We start from the raw sequence: 14,233 nt of genomic DNA on the forward strand, positions 1-14,233 counted from the left end.
ATTCTAAAAATGCTAAGATGAGTTTTTAAAAACTAGCTCACCCCGTTTCTGCACAGTAGGCTGGGAATGCTCAGCTCATTCTGCTCTGCCTGCCCAATCCCAAAATCTTAGCCTTTTTGAAACCTGGTTTAAAATTTTCACCTTCTCTGACCTACCCCATTTGACCGATTGTGACTTTCTGATCTGCTTATTTCTCATTTGTACTATATTAATTTGTGTTTTACAATATTGTTGCCCAATAGAATATAAGTTCCTTGAGAGAAGGGACTGTTGAGTTTTGGTCTTTGTATTCCCCAGTGCCCAGCACATAGTAGGTGCTTAAATACTTGTTGAATTGAAAGTAAATAAAAACTGAATTATATACTTAATTGAATTAAAAGTGTTCCATTACTCTAACCAGACTACAGGCTCCTTAGGAATGGTGTCCTATTTCCCCTTTCTCCCCCTCCTCCCAACCAATAATGAATCAATGAAAAAGCATTTATTAAGCACTTACTATGTGCCAGACACTATACTAAGAGCTGGGGATACAAAGAAAGGCAAAATCAGTTTCTGTCCTCAAGGAGCTCATAATCTAATAGAGAGAGAGAGAGAGAGAGAGAGAGAGAGAGAGAGAGAGAGAGAGAGAGAGAGAGAGAAAGAGAGAGAAAGAGACAGTGTGTGTGTAGGTGTGTGTGTGAGAGAGATAATACGCAAATAAACTTTGTACGAAGAAGTTATATACAGGATAAATTGGAAGTAATCTTAGAGGGAAGGTATTAGCATTAAGGGCAGAAAAGGCTTCTTATAAAAGGGGATTTTAGCTATTAATTGAAGGAAGTCGGGGAAGCCAGGAGATTGGGAGGTGAGGAGGGAGAAGATTCTAGGCATGGGTTGCAGCCAGTGAAAATGCCTGGAATCGGAAATGGAGCGTCTTGTCTGGGGAACAGCAGGGAGGCCGGTGTCCCTGGACTGTAGAATCCCGTGGAGGGGAGTAAGATAGAAAAAGATTGGAAAGGTAGGAAGGGCCAGGTTACGAATCTGAGCTTGGTTCTTCTTGACTCAGAGTTCAGCTTTCCATCTGTTGTGCCGCCACTGTCTCTATTATTAGTCTGCTGATATTTGAATGCATGAACTTGATCTAATCCATTCCCCAGAGGAACCGAATTGGCTCTGAAAATCCAAGCGACGTTTTCCGGTTTGTGGTGGAAGAACGGATTCAGTGCTGTCAGTCCAGGAAAGTGCGCTACACCGAGAGGGTCGACTATTTGATGCAGTTGCCGGTGGCCATGGAGGCGGCAACCAACAAGGGTAAGACAGACATAAAGACAGGCCCGGGTATGCGTGCACACACGCACACACACAAACAAAAACACAAACATACACGTGCGCGCATCCCTAGAATAGAGATCATTTACTTGCATCCTTACAAGAAAAAACTCTAAAATCTACCACGTGGGAGGCTTTGTGCTAGGTCCTGATGATACAAAGGTGTATTAAAAACAAAACAAAACAAAACAATGCTCAGCCTCCAGGAGGCTGCTTGGAGGATGCATTTCAACCGATAAATCTGCCCCCTTAATCTGGCAAGAAAATCCCCCAAATCTCCATGTACTTTTGCCAAATGATTCTAAAAGTAATTAGGATTCTGAATGAAGGTTCTCCTTCACTGGAGGAGCCGACAACGGCCGTTTCTAAGGTTGCTCATTTGATCTTGGCTGTCTTTCCTCCCCGCTCAGATGAGCTGATTGCCTACGAGTTGACAAGAAGAGAAGCGGAAACATCCAGAAGACCCCTCCCAGAACTGGTCCGAGCCAGGATTCCTTTTAGCGCCTGCCTTCAAGCCTTCTCTGAACCGGATAATGTGGAAGATTTCTGGAGCAGCGCTCTACAAGCAAAGTCTGCCGGTGTGAAGTAAGTGTATGGAATGTGGATATACACGTGTGTGTGTGTGTGTGTGTGTGTGTGTGTGTGTGTGTGTGTGTAAAGCAGAGGTTCTTACCTGGGGTGTGTGCATAGATTGAATGGGGGTGGAGGTGGGTCTGTGATTTTTATTTTCACTAATTCCTAAGTGAAAGCTGGCATTTCCTTCAATTATTGTTAGAAGCTCTCTACCAAATCAAATGCTTCAGTCCTGAGATATTGATGTATTTATCACAATGACTAAAAGCACTGAATGTCCATTCTGTCATTATTTCATTTTGAACCCAGCCTGCAAGGCACCTGCAATAATAATAATAATAAGTAGAATATATTAATAGTAAGCAGAAATATTTTAAAAGTTAATTTATATTGTTATCTTTTTTAATCCCCTAAACTTCTTCCTGTATTGCTCCCCTCCACCCTACCAGAGAGCCATTCTTTATAACAGAGGATTAGACTTTGATTTTACATTATAACATAAGGAGAAAATCCTAAAAATTAGCTTCAGGGAAAATACCCAGTTCATCTCTTTGTTAAGTTAACAAGCGACAATTCTCTACTATTAAAATGTAAGGTCCTGAGGGCAGTGACTCTTTTGTTTGTTTCTGTTTGTATCCCCAGCACAGTGCCTGGCCTAGAGTAAAGCACTTACCTGAAGCTTTGTCTATCTAGCAAACCCCAATGTAGACAACTTTCGCCAGTTAATCAAACAAACTGCTGCTTTTAGGATAGAAGAGTCAACACTGTAGACTTCTGGAATTTGTGGGCAGTTCATGGTCATTAGACCCCACTTGATTCGGAATGGTATTTTATGATTCGTGAATTTGACTTTGTTTCCTTTCACATAAGGGATAATATTCATCACTTCTTCTTTGGAGATACCTCTCCCTTTTCTTGGGGCTCACCTTCCTCAAACGAAAATGGAAGAATTAGATGAGAGGATTTGCTGTTAGGGGACTGCTCTGTAAACCGGCTCTGACATTCTGTGATTTTATGAAACCAGATGAGAAAAAGCATTTATTTTCGAAATTTTGAAGGCTAGGTAGAGTTAATAATAGGTCAATGGTGAATCTTCCCCTTTCCCAGAACTTGCATATGTACTTTGTCACATATAGTTTACTAAATCATCCTTACAAAATGGGTAGTCATTATGACTCTCCTTGGGGAGATTGGGGAAATTGAGTCAATTACATGGTTAAATGACGTGACTGTGACCAGGGTCACATCATTTATATCAATCGTCAGTAGACATTTATTATATGTTTGCTATATGCTAGTCAGCAGCTGGTGACTCAGTGACTAGGGCACTGGGCCTCATGTTAGGAAGACCTGAATTCAAATCTGGCCTCAGACACTTAATAGCAATGTGACTGTGGGCAAGTCGCTTAATCTTGTTTGCCTCAGTTTCTTCATCTCTTAATGAGCCGGAGAAGGAAATAGCAAACCACTCCAGTGTCTTTGTCAAGGAAACCCCAAATGAGGTCATGAACAGCTGGATATGACTGAAATGACCGAACAACAACATATACCAATCAGCCAACTTAAGGTTTACTATATCGGTGTTAGGGATACTAATCAAAGAAGCAAATGATCATTGCTGATAACAGGAGCTGATAACACTGAGCATGATGATGAGAATGTTGATAATAGTTAACAATTCTGTGGGGTCAAGGTTTAAAGTATTATTTTAAGAATTATTTTTTACAACTTTGCTGGGAAGTTCATAAATAACAGCTCAGACAAATCCCAGCTGTGTGACCCTTGGCACATTATTTAACCTTTCAGGTCCCAAAGCAACTCTGGATGTCTATCTTTTGTGAAGAAGGGGCTGCCCTGCATCAGTTGGAAGAGTCCCTCACCAGTGGGTCCTTGCCCTAAATAACAGTCTTATCCCCAGAAACATTTTAAAGAAGTAACAGCTCACATTGACATATCAGTCACAGAGCCTACAGATGAGGAAACTGAGGCCCAGGTTGTGAAGAGGCTTGCATGTTAATGGCAAAGCCAGGGCTTAAATGCAGGTCTTCTGTCTCCAAATCCAATGTTCTTTCTCATACCCATGCCCAATGCAAAGTCCTGATTTTTTTGTCTCACTGCCTCTCCAATGCCTACTTCAGCATGATTTGTCCAGAGTGTTTTGCACCATTATTTATAACTCCATCTGAATTGAGGCAGAGGGCAGCCTTGGGTCAGTTTATGAGGATCTCACGATGGCAGTGTAAGCAGTGGGGTGGCTCTGATGTCGCAGGTTGGTTATCCTCCTCCTTAGAGTTGCCAACCTCCTTCCTTCCCTAGCCCCAACCCACCCAACACAGCTTCCCAGAGGAGGTGGAGGAAAAGACTTGAGAACAAGGCTCCATTTTGAGGACAAAGTCCTCAAATTCAGCGAAGTAGGTGGTTGTTTAATGCAGTGGCCTATTGCTGACATCTTCTCAGGGTCCGGGTCACCAGGCAGCCGTGCATTAGGGGAAACAGTGTTATAATGAGGTCCTCATACTTTCCAGTAATAAGCCCTTGGACGACAGCTGCCATAACCCCTCTTATACCAACTTTCACACTAAATTAGAAGAGTTCCTATTTTCTTAGCAGTTTACAATTTGCAAAGTGCTTTCTTCACAAGAACCCAGTGAGAAGGACAGGGCGAATATTTTCTTCATTTTACAGGTCAGGAAACTGAGGCTGAATGAGGTTAAATGACTAGCCTATGGTCATATCAATCAGAAAACATTGATTAAGCACCATCTGTGTGTCAGGTGCTGTACTAAGCTCTGGGGATTCAAAGGCAAATATGAAACCATTCCTTCCCGCAAAGAGCTTATATTCACATGAAAGTGGGGTTTGGATGCAGAACTCCACACCAAAGTGCATAGTGTCCTATTTGGACTTTTCTATTTATGTAGAGAGTAAGTTTTATGATTGTTCAAAGGTCAGTGGTGATTTTTAAGTGCCTACTAGATGCTAATCTCTGTGCTGAGCTCTGGGGATATAAGACAAAGGGGCAGTAGCCCTTGCCCTCATGAAGCTTACATTCTACTGTCCACATGAGAATGCAAAAAATATAGCAAGTGTATACCAAGTAATTTTGGGGGTGGGCAGGCTGAATAAGCATTTATTAAACACTTACTATGTGCCAGGCATTCTGATAAGTGCTTTACAAATATTATTTCCTTCGATCGGGAAAGGCCTTGTGTAAGAAGTAGAGCTTGAACCTCGAAGGGATCCAGGGATTCCAAGATGCACAGCTGAGGCCGGAGATCATTGTAGGCTAGGGAGGACAGCTCACACTTAGTAGCACGGAGATAGGAGATAGAATTTCCTTTATGGTAAAGAGCCAGATGCTCAGTTTGACTGTAATGTAGAGTGTCCAAGGAAGGAGAAATGTTGAGTTAACCTTGAAAGATAGATTGGAGGCAGACTCTGAAGGGCTTTAAATATCAGCAGGAGGCATTTTTATTTTTTATCCCAGAGGCAATAGTGAGCCATTGACTCTTTGTGATCATCAGGCCTTCTTGTGTTTTAGGAATATTTGTTTGGTGGCTGTGTGGTCAATGGATTGAGGAGGAGAGAGACTGGAGGCATGGAGGATAATGAGAGGTGAGGAAGGCTCCTTCAGAGGAAATAATGTATGGTCACTTAGACTTAGATGATGGCCTTTAATTAGCAGAATTAGCAGAAATTTAAAAACTATACAAGGAATGAGGAGAAAAGAGAAAAGGACAGACAGGAACCTGAGTGACCACAAATAGTGGTTTGGAGTGGGATGCTTGATTTTTCTGTATTTGTTGCTTCTTTCTCAACAGGATGTTACTATGGGAATATAAAAAATGTATTCAGAAAAAGGGGGGGGGAGCAGCCAGGTGGTGCAGTGGATAGAGCACTCACCCTGGAGTCAGGAGGAACTGAGTTCAAATCTGGCCTTAGATTCTTACTAGCTGTGTGACTGTGGATAAGTCACTTAACTGTGATTGCCTCCAAAAAATGTATTCAGGCCAGATATGCTTCATGATATGGTGAAAGGTTCATTGTATTTTGAGTTAGAAGATTCGGTTTCAAGTCTGACTCTGAGGTTCACAGAAAGGTAGCATGTACAACGGACAGACATTTGTTTAGGACTTCAGAGAACCTAGGTTCTGATTCTCTCTCTGTTCCTTACTTTGAACAAGTTGCACAATTTCTCTGGTGGTGTAATATAAGGGAGCTGGACCAGAGGGGCTTCAGAGGCCTTTCCAGGGCCAGATTTAGGGTCCTAGGATTTTGGAATTCTTGAGTGGGTCACCTCTTTTCATCTCAGTTTCCTCATCTCTGAAATGGGGGCAATAACTATATAATCCTATAACAGAGCTGCTCTTGGAGAAGTGCTTTATAAATTTTAAAACACTGTAGAAGTGTGAATTATCATGGAAAGGAGAGGTGGGGACTGGATTGGGACTGGACCTGGTCAGGATCAGCATGAGGCTGTCTTGATTCCAAGGTCAGCTTTCTATCCACTGTCAATCCCACTTCTCACCTTGAGAGTATATGGCAGAAATACCCGATGCCACATATGCTGGAACAGCTAGAATGTCAGCTCGTAGAGGGCAGGGACAGTTTTCCTTTTGACTTTCTGTCTCCCTAGCATGTATTGCCTGGCACATAGTAGGTGATTGATTTAATACTCTTTTTTTTTTAAATCTGAAGGCATCAAACTGAGGGGACATCACCTCTAGGCTGGTTAGGACATAGCCTCAAGGTTTGTGCCAGAGAGGCAGACAGATAATAGAAAGTGTAGGGGTGTGTGTGTGTGTGTGTGTGTGTGTGTGTGTGTGTGTGTGTATGGTCTCCTCTTCCTTCTCATGGATGTACTTGGTTCAGGCCAGTCACTGGGCCTTTTGGCCATGGCTCCCATCAAGTCTGGGCAGCTTCAGAGGTCGTGTTCATGATTCTTGTTGCCTTATGTCATTGATCTAATTCACTTGTGTTTCCCAGAACGTCTCGCTTTGCCTCATTCCCTGAGTACTTGGTAGTACAGATAAAGAAGTTCACTTTTGGTCTTGACTGGGTTCCCAAAAAGTTTGGTAGGTATTTTTTTTTTTGCATTCTTTTGCTTGAAATGTTGGTTTTGAAACATGGCGCATGAATGAGCCTGAGCAGCTTGGGTGGGGAGACGTGGTGTGCCCCAGCTGGAGGAATTGGCTCCATGGAATTCTTTGGATTATATTTTCTTCCTTCCCTTTTTAAGCAAAGTGTGTGTGTGTGTGTGTGAGAGAGAGAGAGAGAGAGATAGAGAGAGAGAGAGATAGTGTGTGTGTATGTGTGTGTGTGTGTGTGTTTGTGCGTGCGCATGCGCATGTGCATGCATGCATGTGAAATGAATGTTAAACATTTGTCCTGAATGTTTTGCTCTATTTCTATTTTGTGGAATGACTGGTCTGAGGAGTGGAAAAAAAGGAAGCCCCCATAGAAAATAGAAACTGCAGTCTCTGGTCTAACTTCTTCTCTACCTTTGAATTTTACCAGGAGAGAAGTTAGCCTAGTTCAATCCATTGTATTTCTTAGGCTTACATGTTTATCTGTTTACATGTTTACCTATTGCCCTCTTCCTCCTCACTTCCCCAGAATTGTAAGGAAGGCCTGGGTTCAAATCCTGACTCAGACATTAATAGCTGTGTAACCCTGGACAAGTCACCTATCTTTCCTATGCCTCAGTTTCTTCATCTGTAAACTGAAGGAGTTGGACTCAGTTACCTTCAAGGTCCTGTTTAGATGTCCAGTTATGATCTTACTAAATTAATTCTATGATCTCCTAAGTCATAGGTGGTTTATGATCTGTATTGGCAGGGAGAGTTCCTCTTGCTGGTGAAATCACAGCCCATACACACAGAGAATACAGATAGGCATCAATTCCAGGTCTTTTTTTTTCTTTTCCTTTCCTTCATTTCTGAGGGAGAAAGAACAAGGGTGGTAGGCATTTTGGATGTTTGGCCATAAATTTTTGTTTTTCCTTAGAGTTGCCTTCACTTCCCTTGGAAGTTAGAATTGAGAGCAGTGTTTAGGCATTTAGCATCAAAATATTAGTCTTCAATACCAGGTAAACAACATCCCACTTAACTTTGCCCTGGCCAGCATCATTTTGTGATCCTCTTGGTAATGCCATATTCTAACAAAATCCCACCAGAACACCATTAAACTCTGCTGTAATGTTTGGTTAGTTGCCATGATATGCAAATCACTCTAGTTGTTCCCATGGTTCTTATGACCCCATGTAACATTATTTTACCTAATTTTTTCCCCTTCTGTAGCCCATACACAAGATTAAGCAGGACACATATTTATTTCACGAATCTGTGGTTTTATTGCTGTTGTTACTCAACCGATGCAGGTTAGCACCTTTTGCTGCCTCCAGAGTTAGTCTCTGGGAGTTTCTCTGGATGGAAAAAACTCATTACCTGCTGGCTAATCTGGTAGTTGGGCTGTTCTCCAAATTAGCTAAGCTGGAACAGAAGCATCTAGTCTCACTAGGTCCATCCTTGATACCTTTCTGGCTTGGTACACCTTGCCAGAGCCATTGGGAAACCAGGGTCAGCTCCATACCACAGTTGGAAGATTTGAGTGGAGAAACCCTCTATCTCTAAGGTTTTATTTTTTTGTTTTTACTACTCAAGAGATCAGTCTTGCTCTAAAATTTAAAGCCAAGTATTTTTCATACTGTAACTTAATAGGTTAAATAATGAAAAGCAGTGTGTCCTAGTGGGCTAAAGGACCAGCTATAGAGTCAGGAAGAGCTGGCTTTGAACCCTGCCACTCACACATACTAACTGGGTGGCTGTGGGCAAGTCCTTTAGTGTTCAAGTCTCTTTCTAAGGCTATAGGTTATGTGTGGATTAACAGCTGATCTGGATTGGTGGAAGGAGTTTTTATACTGGGAATTCCCCACATTGATGAAATGACAGAGCCGTCCAGAAGACTATGGCTCAGTGGAAAGAGTGCTGGGTTTGGAATAAGATAGCCTAGATTCAAATCTTGTTGCCACTTGCTACTGGTGTAACTTAGGGCAAGTCATGGAATTGGAGAGTTGGAAGGGACCTATCAATGGTTATCCCATCCAACCCACAAACAGAAGGGATCATGTGTTTTCTCCAAACCTCAGTTTTTGCATCTTTTAAATGGAAGGGTTGGACTAGATCACCTCAAAGTTCCATCCTGGTGCCATATCTATGATCCTGTGATCTCCCTCCTCCCCTCCTTGGGGGAAAAGTGAAAGAGGAAATAGTGGTGGTTTAGAAAACTGATATGTTTGTGTTAACCACTGCAATAACAACTGATTTGAGAACTTTGAAAACTGGGATTCATTTTTGAAAGATTCCATATCTAAAAGACAAAGACATTTGGTGGTGGTGGGGAGGTCATGAGTTTGAATCCTGCCCCAGACACTTTCTAGCTGTGGGATCCTGGGCAAGTCACTTAACTTTTCTGAACCTCAAGTCCTGTTAAGTGGTGGTGGGGTGTTGGGAGAAGATTGACCTCTAAAGTCCTTCCCCGCTCTGAATCTGTAAATCTATGACCCCATAAGCTACAACTAGTCAATATGCATGCTGAGTTGAGGATGCTCGCTTCACGCTAGGGGTGGATGAGGGCCTTGGGGAAATCCCTAAGTGAATGGTCCTTTTTCTTTTACAGATGTTTCCATTGACATGCCAGACCTCCTTGATATCAATCATCTCAGAGCCACAGGATTACAGCCCGGAGAGGAAGAGCTTCCAGACATTGCTCCTCCAATAGTCATTCCTGATGACCCTAAAGGTACTTCCCACGACCAGGAAGGTGTTCTTTCCCTCCCCTCTTACCTTACATCAGATGTCTCTGGTTCCCTGGCAGCTTGCTTAGGGTAGGGTCATGATTTGTACGTAGAAGGAAATATGAGAGATAGGTAAGGGAAGAGAAGATGCAGATGTGGCGATGGGTGGGCAAGATAAGCTGCTAGTAACATATTAGCCAAAAAAAATAGTCCTTCAGTTGGTTGTGGTGGAGTCCTGTAGCACTGGGAACTGGAGGAGGCTGAGGCTGGGGAATTGCTTGAGTTTGGGAGGTCTGAGTGGCATTCCAGTAAGCCAATCAAGTGTCCTCACTAAGTCTGGCATTATTATGGTGAGTCCCTGGAGAGAGAGAGAGAGAGAGAGAGAGAGAGAGAGAGAGAGAGAGAGAGAGAGAGAGAGAGAGAGAGACAGACGGAGAGAGAGACAGAGAAAGACAGAGACAGAGAGACATAGAGAGACAGAGACAGAGAGACAGAGAGAGACACACTGAGAGAGACAGAGACAGAGAGACAGAGACAGAGAGACACACAAACGCACACACACAGAGAAGAGAGAGAGAGAGAGAGAGTGTGTGTGTGTGTGTGTGTGTGTGTGTTCGTTATGTGTATGTGTGTATGTATTGGTGGGGGGAGCACTGACCAGCACAGAGCAGAAGCAGAGCAGGGCAGGGTCTGCAGGTGGCTGCCACATAGCCAGACCAGGTGAGATAGTCTTATGCCAGTCTCAAAAACAAACAACAAACATAAAAAGCCTTCATTTGTGTTGGTTACCTTCATTTACAGAAGCACATAAGTTCTTTGAGAGCAGAGGATTTGCCATTGTCTTTGTCATTTTCCCTCTACTTCCACTTGATATAATCCTGGGGCTATAGTCTAAGGCAAGGGTGGGGAACCTGCGACCTCAAGGCCACACTCTTGAGGACCTAGAGGGCCACATGTGGCCTCAAGGCCCCAGGTTCCCCACTCAGTCTAAGGAGCATGTATGTGGAGATGTAGAGGAGCTGGTGCCATTCTGAGGAAGGGGGGCGACAGAACTTGTAACTTGAAGTAGGAGGCAATGTGGGACAGTAGAAAGAGCCCTAGATTCAGAGTCAGAGGACCTGGGTTCAAATCCCAGCTCTGCCACATAATGGGACCTTGGGCAAGTCACTTTACCAGTCTAGCCTCAGTTTCCTCATCTGTTAAATCCATTTGGCCACCTTAACATAAGACATGGAACCTGTCTTCCAGGAGTTTGCAATCTAGCTAAGAAGATAAGATGAAGGTCCATATAGAATAATTAGCAAACAAGGTGGTATTCTGTGTAGCAGCATTGTGACCTGACCTACTCCAATGGACCCGTGATTTCATTGATGCGGGTATTACCTTCAGTGATGCAGATCGCAGCCCATGCATGCATGATTGTTCTTTGTAACTGTCATTCATGAAGTTTGCTGTGGAGGTCCACCCAGTGTACTGGGCACTTTATTCATATTTTATCAATATGGTGAGAATATTGTTAGAGCCTTGGGAACTGTCCATCAGCTATCTGTTCTTGCTGTGTGACTTGCCCATATTATTTTTGGGTCATACGTTTCTTTGATGATGCCCTTCGGACTAACTATCCATATAGAAGAAATATCAGACACTTAGCACAGTGCCTGATACATGGTAGGCACTTAGTAAATATTTATTGAATTGTTTGTGGAAGTGAATCAAAGAATGACTATTATCCCAACCATGATATGGATAACTTATAGAACTCAGCCATCAAAGAGTGTAAGTGTGCTTGTGTATGTGCATGCACATATATGTATATATACATACACACATGCAGACATATATACATGCATGTATAACATATTTTGGACATACTCTGCAAATAAACAATGATCTGGGCCCAGAATTCAGCAGCAGGAGGAAAGTGGGTTGGATTGCTTTTGAAAAGCCGTGAAGATTTTTAATGACCTCAGATTTATCCCTAGCACAAAACCTGTCTTGTATTTATTTGAAAACAATTTTTTCAATTAACAAGCATGTATTTTCTCCCCTATCACCTCCCTGCCTGCCACTAGAAAAAAGAAAAGAAAAAGAAAACTTTTGTAATAAATATGCATAGTTAAGCAAAATAATTTCCTGCTTTGGCCACATCCAAAAATGTATGTTGCATTCTGCATCTTGAGTTCAGTACCTCTGTCAGGAGGGGGGGTAGCATTCTCCATCATTGGTCCTTTGGAACGGTGGTTGCTTAGCACATTGATCAGAATTCTTAAATCTTTCAAAATTGTTTGCCTTTATATTGCTTTTGCTCTTGTATAAATTATTTTCCTATTTCTTTTCACATCACTCTGCATTGGTTCCTACAACTCTTCCTAGGTTTTCCTGAACCATCCCTCTCATCATTTCTTATAATACAGTGATGTTTTATTACCTTTGTATACCAGAATTTGCTCAGCTATTGCCCAATTGATGGAATCTCCTTAGTTTCCAGTTCCTTGACATCACAAAAACGAATTGTTACATATATTTTTCTACGTATAAGTCATTTTCCTTTCCCTTTGATGTCTTTTTGTTATCAGCCTAGTAGTGGTATCAATGGGTTAAAGGACATACGCAGTTTAGTACTCTTTTGGTCACAGTTCCAAATGGCTTTCCAGATTTGATGGACTGATGCAACAGCTCCACCAGCCATGTATCAGTATGCCTATTTCTCTGCAAGTCTCACAACACTTTTTTTCCCAATCTAATGGGGGTGAGGTAGAGCCTCAGAGTTACTTTCATTTTACAATTTTCTAATTATTAGTGATATAAAGCATTTTATCATATGGCTGTTAGATTTCTTAGAGGCCTATTTTTGAAACTTCAATATTCTCATGCAATTTTATAGCTGTGAGTGATGGAACACTGCAGTCTCTGCAGAATTTAGGTTGAAAATCACTCAAAAGGTAAATGAGAGATATATGGTTGTCCATGATTGGGCAGTAACACATTGAAAACAAGGATCCTAGATTTTTTTTAAAACATTCTTTATGCAACAAAGATTTAGTTGTATGGTTCTTCAAATGTTGTTAACACGTTCAGACTCTCTCTATCTCCTAACAACTCCAAGTGTGAAATGCAAAAAGAAGGTAGTTTATATTTACAAATATACACAAAATCAAGACAAATTCTACAACTTTATGCACATTTGTTATTTAGTCATTTTCAGGCACATCTGACTGTGACCCCATTAGGGTTTTCTTGGCAGAGATACTGGAGTGGTTTGCCATTTCTTTCTCCAGCTCATTTTACAGATGAGGAAACTGAGGCAAACAGGGTTAAGTTACGTGCCCAGGTAGGGTGTGAGGTCAGATCTGAACTCAGGAAGATGAGTTTTCCTGTCTCCAGGCCTGGTGCTCTAGCTACTTCATCACCTCTTCAAGATCCTTCACAGAATATTTCTGCTGACAATCATGTTTCAATTTGTAATACAGCAATCTAGATCAGAGGCCATCTAGTCTGTCCCCTCCCATCCTTTCATTTTGCAGATGAGGAAAATGAGGCCCAAAGAGGGGTAGAGATAAGATTATAGAATTGTAGATAAAACACGGGAAAGGAACTCAGAAGCTGTCCACTCCAACATTACAGAGAGGGAAACTGAGATCTGTATAGAGGAAAAGACCTGCTTAAGGTCATATAGGTATTAAATGGCAGGTCCAGAATGTGAATTCCAAATCTAGCATACTTAAAATATCTTGATTTTAAGGAAGTTAAATTGTTTAGCTCAAATGAAGTAAAAAGTAGGGCAGGATACAATTGGTTCTGATTATGTGGCAACCACAATCATCACAGGAATTAGAGAAGGAAGAAATCAATACAGGCTTTGGAGATATATAAGGTGGGTTAGCTATTCGTGTCCCTGATGACTATCTCTCCGGTGCTTACAGCAGAAACCTTGGTTCATAATTATGCAGAGTACTTAGAAACACTTAAAAGAGAGAAATTGTTGAGTTCATTAGCTTGTTCCTCTGAACACCGTGTTTGATCTGTTCTAAGTGCCCTAAACTAATTATTCTCACTCATTACCATAATGCCTTTATGTATTACCACGTATTACCATGAGGATTGTATTGTTGTTTGTATAGAATTGTGGAGAACTGTGTGGAAGCTTTAGGGCCTGGGCATTTTAATAAAGAACGTTTTGTTATTGACCTTTTCGTCCTTACACTTATGCATGATGGTGTGATTTGGTCTCATTTTCACCTCCCCTCCCCTCTTAAATTTCAGATCGATTGATGAACCATTATATGGAACGTAAGTATCTCATTTCCGCTCTATAGGGATTAGATATCTTGGCTCTTGAGCCTTATTTCTTTGAATTAGTTGTTAGTGGAATGTCTTGGTACTCATGAATATGTAGCTTTTCTCTTTCAAGGAGTTTTGTATTGCTGCCTCAATTGTATGTTGGGGTAGGTGCAAACTGCCAATCAGAAGTGTTGTACTAGAATATATGTATTTCCTCATGTATAAGACACAGCTTAATTTTGGGACCTGAAATTTGAAAAAAATATATTACATAAA

General features: G+C 41.7%; 1 protein-coding gene across 2 annotated transcripts in view; it reads left to right on the forward strand.

The window, feature by feature from the left end:
• USP13 (ubiquitin specific peptidase 13) overlaps positions 1-14,233 on the forward strand; it is a 138,621-nt gene that overhangs the window by 100,256 nt on the left and 24,132 nt on the right. For both annotated transcript variants that reach the window (XM_036757748.1, XM_036757747.1), the window contains 5 exons: positions 1,137-1,290; positions 1,719-1,893; positions 6,868-6,956; positions 9,559-9,681; positions 13,940-13,966. In XM_036757748.1, coding sequence (XP_036613643.1) covers positions 1,137-1,290; positions 1,719-1,893; positions 6,868-6,956; positions 9,559-9,681; positions 13,940-13,966 — 568 coding nt within the window. The remainder of the gene's footprint in view (positions 1-1,136; positions 1,291-1,718; positions 1,894-6,867; positions 6,957-9,558; positions 9,682-13,939; positions 13,967-14,233) is intronic.

The sequence above is a fragment of the Trichosurus vulpecula genome, chromosome 4, assembly GCF_011100635.1.
Source record: "Trichosurus vulpecula isolate mTriVul1 chromosome 4, mTriVul1.pri, whole genome shotgun sequence".
Lineage (NCBI taxonomy): Eukaryota > Metazoa > Chordata > Mammalia > Diprotodontia > Phalangeridae > Trichosurus > Trichosurus vulpecula.